The following is a 7,105-nucleotide window of genomic DNA, read 5'->3' as shown; positions in this document are numbered from 1 at the left end:
GCGCCGCGGCCCCCCCTTCGTCGGAGCTGATCCGCGCCGGCGCGCCGTCCAGGTAACTCCGCTGCCCGGGTTCCCCTTCGCCTGGCCTCGTGGCGTCCCCGGGAAGGCCTTCCCGGCCGACAGCTCGAGCCCAGGGCGGATTGCGCTTTAGGGTAGGGTATGGTACGCTAGGGTAGGGTAGGTGCTAGCTGCTCCGGCGCCATGGATGGGTCTGGTCTGGTAGCTTAGTGCGTGGCGGCTGGATTCCGAGGCGCCAGGTTGTCCTCGTCTACTGATCTGTGCAGACCCTGCGGGCGGACCTCTACGATTCCTGCCAGTGCCCCCTGCATCCTCGCCTAGATCCGCCCCTGGCTGGTTTCCGTTCTCAAGCTTCTCAATGCCTCCTTATCCAAATTTTGGTACAATAGTCGCTAAGGCGGTAGATGCAGTGGACGCCTGCATTCACCGTGAGAGCAAAGACGCGGGGATGCTTTTGCACGCCGTGGAGCTGGAGCATTTTCATGTAATGCGTGCTGCTGACGCAGCTCGGATGATTAATTACATTCTTAACTGAAGTTGGCAACCGGCTCATGTTCCCGCGCAAATGATTGGCTACCCGCAGCTCCCTACGTGGTTTTTATTGAATTTGTTGGTGTACCCCTTTTATCAATTTTGGGTGGTGATGACCGTTACAGTTCTAGGTGCCCTCATTCGCTTTGCTGGTGAGATTTTGCTGTGCCTCCGTGCGCTGTGAAGTAGGGGCATCTCCTGGAAAGCCGGCTATGCTGGAGTGTGTTTTCCTTATATGGTTACGTTCTGAACTGAGTTGGCAACCGGCGCTCATGTTCCCGCGCAATTGAGTTGAGCAGCTACCCCCAAGCTCCCTGCCTAGTTTTTGTCGCATTCATGTACCCCTTTTATCATTTTGGGCAGTGATGTCCGTTACTCTTCTAGATGCCCGCATTCGCTTTGCGGGCGAGAGTTTGCTGTGACTCTGTCCGCTATGAAGTAGGAATGTCTCATGTAGCGCACTCTGTGCTGGTGTATGTTTGCGTTCGATGGCGTAGTTTAGATGATTACATTCATAATTGAACTGGCAACCAGCTCATGCCCCTGCGCAATTTAGTGGCTTCCCTCACCTCCCTACTTAATTTTTGTCGTGTTTATGTACTAGTACATTCAGTTGCATGTTTCAGCACTACTATTGTCTGGATGCCATGTGTTATTAGGCTATACCCTGATACCCTTAACACTGCTCGCTAGATGGTAATTAATAATGTTTGTACTTGGGTTGAGCAATACTAAAGGGGAAGGTAGGCCACTGCACTGAACCCGAGATTCCAGAATTCTTCATTGTGTACTGCTTGCTATTTGTACTTGCGTCATGATTGCACCCACTCTACAGTAAACTACCATTGTTGTACCAGAATACATTTAATTGAATCTCCAATCAAGATACATAGATTAAAATGGTAAATCAAAGCGCAGGCAAAAATGGGCCAATACCTAGCTTGTGTTTCTTGTTTTAACCTTGCTAATCGGGTAGTTAGGATCAGCACTCGTATGCACATAATGTTTTGTTACTATCGGAAGCTCTAATGCTTCATAAAGCAACACCCAGCTACTGCATATTCACCAACATATATGGATGGATTTTGGTATTCGTGAGTTATGAATTCTTACTTCTAAACATATGCATCTTTTCACAGGGTTGATGGAAGATTTCTCACCGAGGACTCTGCTCGATAGTATTTTGCACCTTAGTGCCTTGACTTCTGATGGCTCTACTGCAAGGCCCAAGCCTATTCAGAAGTACTGCCAAAATGTGTGCGATATATCAAGCATCGTGAGCCCTCTCATAGAAGATATATGCAAGTCTCCTGAAGAGCAACTCAATGACGTGTTAAGGGAGCTTGACACTGCTATAAACGAAGCTACAGGGCTTATTGGGAACTGGCACCAAACGACCAGCAAAATATACTTTGTACGTACACCTGAGACAAATTTATATTTCCAAATTTCACTTATCCACACTATGGTTTCATATATGATGCCTCATAATTAAGTTAATTGATGAAGTAAATCAATGGGTCTATCCACCTTGCAATGCTTTGTTTAGGTGATGCCTGTTATTTTGCAGAATTTTTCCTTTAACATGCATTTGCTGGTGACCAGTGTCCTGCGTTGCTCCACTGACCATTTAATTTAATCTTCTTTTTTGCTGGCTGACATTTGCATCAACAAAATAACATATGTCCCTCAGATTCCATTGATTAAAATGTAGTGCAAAATCTGATGGATGCCACAGTGTATAACTCAGGGGTCTTGATAATTGAAATTTTCTCTGTTGGAACTGCATATAATTAGTCTGCCCTGTGCCCAGCAGTGATGTAGCAAACAAGCAGTGTGAACAGTTTGGGCTCAGCCTAAATGTTCGATAGCAGCCTTATGTGTGCACAACTGCAGATTTGTGTAGTCATACGCTAACACATGCTTAGCGATAGAAAGCTGTGTTGGAGACAGCCAGGCCTTTTAGGCTAGGAAAATTCCTATTAAGTTAGGAAGATGGAGTTATAGTTCTGTAAAGAGTTCATACTATGATCTGGCTTACGGATCAAGTCAGTTGCCTATATAAATGGCTATCGTGTAACTATTTTTGTCAACCAGTTAGTAATTCAATCATTCAACTAAGTTTCAGTGCCTTGCTACGAGCAGGGATTTGGCCCTGTAGTGGCTGGGTGAGGTGAGTGTCCTGTTCTCTGTCTCGGAGTTCGAACCCTTGCCCAGGTTGAACCATAACAGTATGCACTTACATTAGCTAAAGCATTTTTTGTTAGGTTCAATTGTAGACTGACCTTAACTATGTTGGGTCAGTTCCTATGCTGAATAAATATCTCATTCTTGTGTAAAATAACCTTCAAAGGTTGCTGGGGCATTGATCATTGTCCTTGGTAAACAATCCAAGCAAATACGTTAGCTAAACTTCACTGAGAAGATTAACCAGCAGTATTTGACTTTTTTAGTAACTCCTGCCGTGATTTTCCAGTAGGCGGTATTCTTTAAGGGAAATAGTGTATAAGCCCAAATAAACAACACAACCGTACTAAATTATATGCCGCTTATGTAGGTACTTGCATGTATTTTCTTTGACCTATGTGTTCTGACTCTTCTGGTGTTACCTCGTCCCGTTTGTTTCGTTAGTCGCTCAATTTTCTGTTGTGGTCCAGTACTTGTCCTTTTTGCCACTGGATGTCCCTTAAGCCTTGAAGTCAATGCAAGTAATTTGAGCCCTTTTGTACTTCATGGTAATTGAAGCCAGTTCTGTTTGGTACTGGTTCTGTCTTATCAGAAAATATAGCTCCTTAGGTAACACAGGTTGATGAATGCCATAAAAGTCATATAGCCAATGCTGCTCACCAAATGTTGCTTTGCTGATTCAGTATGTTTTATTTACGTTAAACAGGTTTGGCAAATTGAATCAGTGATCTCGGATATTCAGGGATGCTCCCTTCAATTGTGCCAGCTTGCTAATTCTTTATTACCTTCTCTGACTGGATGTGCTTGCATTTGTATTCAGGTAATGGAAAATCCACTCTAGACTTCATCTGATATATAGCTAGTTATTACTTTATTACTATCTGTTACATTGATGTCTCTTGTGCATCCAGCTCATGTTTGTCATCTGTGATTTTTGATTTCTTGTAGAAACTCCAGGACATCAATTATGAGCACATGTTTGATTTGGCGAAGGAGGTCGCAACGAAGCTAAATGGGAATGACACCCAAAGTCCCGAGAATCTATCGATAGTATCAAGTTCATTAAGTCTGTCAACTAACCTTGAATTATACATGGAAGCTGTTTCCCTCGAGAATCTGAGAACAAGGGCAATGCGAAGTGAGAACCGTAAAGAACTCGAGCTTGCTGAGGAGATGATTCCAATGGTCAACTATATGCACGAGCGCCTTCTCAGAGAGACACAGTTGCTTAACATCAACGGGGTACCCATTCCTGCTGATTTCTGTTGCCCACTTTCCCTGGAGCTGATGTCTGATCCTGTTATTTTAGCATCTGGTCAGACCTATGAGCGGGTTTATATCAAGTTGTGGCTTGATGAAGGTTTTACTATCTGCCCGAAGACACGCCAAAGACTTGCTCATTCTAATTTAATTCCTAACTATACTGTGAAAGCTTTGATATCCAACTGGTGTGAGTCGCATGATATTAAGCTACCTGATCCTGTGAAATCCTTGAAGTTGAACTTTCCGTCAGCAGCCTCCTCCCTTCAAGATTTGAGCGCCACAGGCAACAGCCCTCTACATCCTAGTGCTGGTAGGGGTAATATTCCTGGGTCCCCAGAAGCTGACCTGTATATGAGAAGCCTGAATAGAGTATCTCCTTCCCACAGTGTGGTCCACCAGAACTCTGATGCACTTGTGAACCGTCCTGGCCAGGAGGCATCCACCAATCAGTCTTCAGACTATGCAAATGGCTCCGCGCCAGATATTTCAAGGCTATCTGTTGCGAGTTCTGAAGCAAGAGAGTCTGGTTTTGAAGAAAGGCATGCCGGTTCCAATGTACAAACCTCAGAACAATCGACGGAGGAAGCCTTTGAAGCATCTCTTTTGAACGGTGATTCACAGGACCATGTAGGCAGCTCTTCTGTTAATGGGAGTCTTCCTAATAGCGGTCAGCTTGATGGGGAATGTGACAACGCCAATGGGATGGTACGAGTTCCAGGTGATAGGACAAATTACAGTAGTGATGCATCTGGAGAAGTTGCTGACGGTGGGCCTTCTGTCTCTTCCGCCCCTCAAAGGGAAAATGTAATGCTCCCAAGATTGGGTGATCTCCGCATGAGAGGGCAATTTGTTCGGCGGCAACCATCTGACAGGGGATTCCCTAGAATAACATCTCCCTCGTCCATGGATGCCCGAGGTGATCTTTCTGCCATCGAGAATCAGGTACGCAAGCTAATTGATGATTTGAGAAGCGATTCCATAGAAGCTCAGAGATCAGCAACATCAGAGATCCGCCTTCTAGCTAAGCACAACATGGAGAACAGGATTGTCATTGCAAATTGTGGGGCTATAAACTTGCTGGTTGGTCTCCTTCATTCAACAGATGCCAAAATCCAAGAAAATGCAGTGACGGCCCTCCTCAATTTGTCAATCAATGACAACAATAAGATTGCCATTGCGAGTGCAGATGCTGTTGATCCTCTCATCCATGTCCTGGAAACAGGGAACCCTGAAGCTAAAGAGAATTCAGCGGCTACTCTGTTCAGTCTCTCGGTTATTGAAGAGAACAAGGTGAGGATTGGACGGTCTGGTGCCGTCAAGCCTCTCGTGGACTTGCTGGGAAACGGGACCCCGCGAGGGAAGAAAGATGCAGCCACCGCATTGTTCAATCTGTCGATACTCCATGAGAACAAGGGTCGCATCGTGCAAGCTGATGCTGTGAAGTACCTAGTCGAGCTTATGGATCCTGCTGCTGGCATGGTCGACAAAGCCGTAGCCGTCTTGGCAAACCTTGCCACGATACCAGAAGGGAGGACCGCGATCGGGCAGGCCCGTGGTATCCCAGCCCTTGTCGAAGTCGTCGAGCTGGGTTCGGCGCGGGGGAAAGAAAACGCTGCCGCGGCATTGCTTCAGCTATGCACAAACAGCAATAGGTTCTGCAGCATAGTTCTCCAAGAGGGCGCCGTACCTCCTCTAGTCGCGCTGTCACAGTCAGGAACACCTCGGGCAAGAGAAAAGGTTTGCCACTTCGTATCACAAAATTTATGTACAACTGGAAGGAAAATTTGTTTTTTCTTTCCATTGCTAAGAAATTGAATATACTGGGTGCAGGCGCAGGCTCTTCTCAGCTATTTCCGCAGCCAAAGACATGGGAACTCGGCGAGGAGATGATGATGTTAGCATCATAATTTTGTAGTGTACATGAAGCATTTCCCCCGAATGGCGGTTAAATTCATTGTTGACTGGCTGGTGCTGTGTACTGTTTGTTTATAGTCAGATTGAGAGAGATTGTGCTCATCTCATGCTACTTCCTGTCGGGTGTGGGATGAGTGCGGGCGTTGGTTGTCGTTGTCATTGTTGTTGAGATGGTGTATTTTGTCGGTTTGTACAGCTTGTCGTTCGTCGGCATCTATTTGACCGGAGATGACTGTTGTTTTTGTACATGTTGTTAGCTGATTGTTTGCAAGTTAGACTCAAGATTGCTGATCTATTATTGCCCGCATGTTTTTGCCTTATGTTTCGAGAGATAGATCTGTGATGTGCCTGATGTTGTGAATGTAGATGTGTATGCACTGGTTGGTGCTCTGCTCTGTGGTGGAACTGACTGAAATTAGTTGCTGCTAGCTTAACTCTGCCAGGTAGGGTGTGGCGTTGCGCAGTTCAGTTGCACGTCATTTGGTTTTGATCTTGTCTGCGCAAAAAAGTTGTACTTGAGATATGGTGTTGCTTGCCTTTTATACCTCTGTTCTTGTGCTCATTTTCTCTACAGCCAGTGCAGAATTGACAACAATGATGATTTGAGTTATGTTAACTCTTAAATGGAACCAAGTCTTGCCACGGTTCATATGATACTCCCTCCGGTCCTTTTTAGTCTGCATATAAGTTTTGTTTGAAGTCAAAGTATCTCTACTTTGATGAACTTGTAGAAAAAAGTATCAACATTCACAATGCCTTTGTTATATTTATTTTGAAATCTAGTTTCATAGTATATATATTTGGTATTCTAGATGTTCATATTTTTTATATAAATTTGGTCAAACTTTGCAAAGTTGACTTGACACAAATCTAATACGCGGAGTAAAAAGGACCGGAGTGAGTATGCTAGCAAGAGCGCTGAGTTTATATATGAACTGTGGCGCCGGTTGACAAAGTCTGCATCCCTCAAGTTTCTTTGTTCTCTGTTTTCAAATCTAAGGACTAATCATCTCTTCACAGCCTTGGCCTCACTCGTTTCTAGGACTTTGCTTGAGGACCTCCAGCTTTTGTCGGCTTCAAATCGGGAGGCTCTGATAATAAAATCGATAAACATAATCTGGACGCAAATAAAAGCGACCCCATAGTTGCCAAATTATGGTGCATAAAAGTTTGTCCAAAGTCAACTTTTTTT

At 44.8% G+C, this 7,105-nt stretch overlaps 1 protein-coding gene across 2 annotated transcripts; it reads left to right on the top strand.

Annotated features, from left to right (window-relative positions):
- LOC119278916 (U-box domain-containing protein 4-like) lies at positions 1-6,208 on the top strand. Of its 2 annotated transcripts, XM_037560294.1 has the most exons (5): positions 1-52; positions 1,689-1,963; positions 3,443-3,556; positions 3,685-5,736; positions 5,830-6,208. In XM_037560294.1, exons 2-5 carry the CDS (start codon positions 1,694-1,696, stop codon positions 5,887-5,889), a joined length of 2,496 nt encoding a protein of 831 aa, XP_037416191.1. In that variant the 5' UTR covers positions 1-52; positions 1,689-1,693; the 3' UTR covers positions 5,890-6,208. The 2 variants fall into 2 exon arrangements, with proteins under 2 accessions (XP_037416191.1, XP_037416190.1); XM_037560293.1 differs by lacking the exon at positions 1-52 and having other exon boundaries at positions 1,658-1,963.
- Positions 6,209-7,105: the final 897 nt, after the last annotated feature.

The sequence above is a fragment of the Triticum dicoccoides genome, chromosome 3B, assembly GCF_002162155.2.
Source record: "Triticum dicoccoides isolate Atlit2015 ecotype Zavitan chromosome 3B, WEW_v2.0, whole genome shotgun sequence".
Classification (NCBI taxonomy): Eukaryota; Viridiplantae; Streptophyta; class Magnoliopsida; order Poales; family Poaceae; genus Triticum; species Triticum dicoccoides.
The sequence above is the reverse complement of the archived record's forward strand: the minus strand, read 5'-3'. Positions and strand labels throughout refer to the sequence as shown.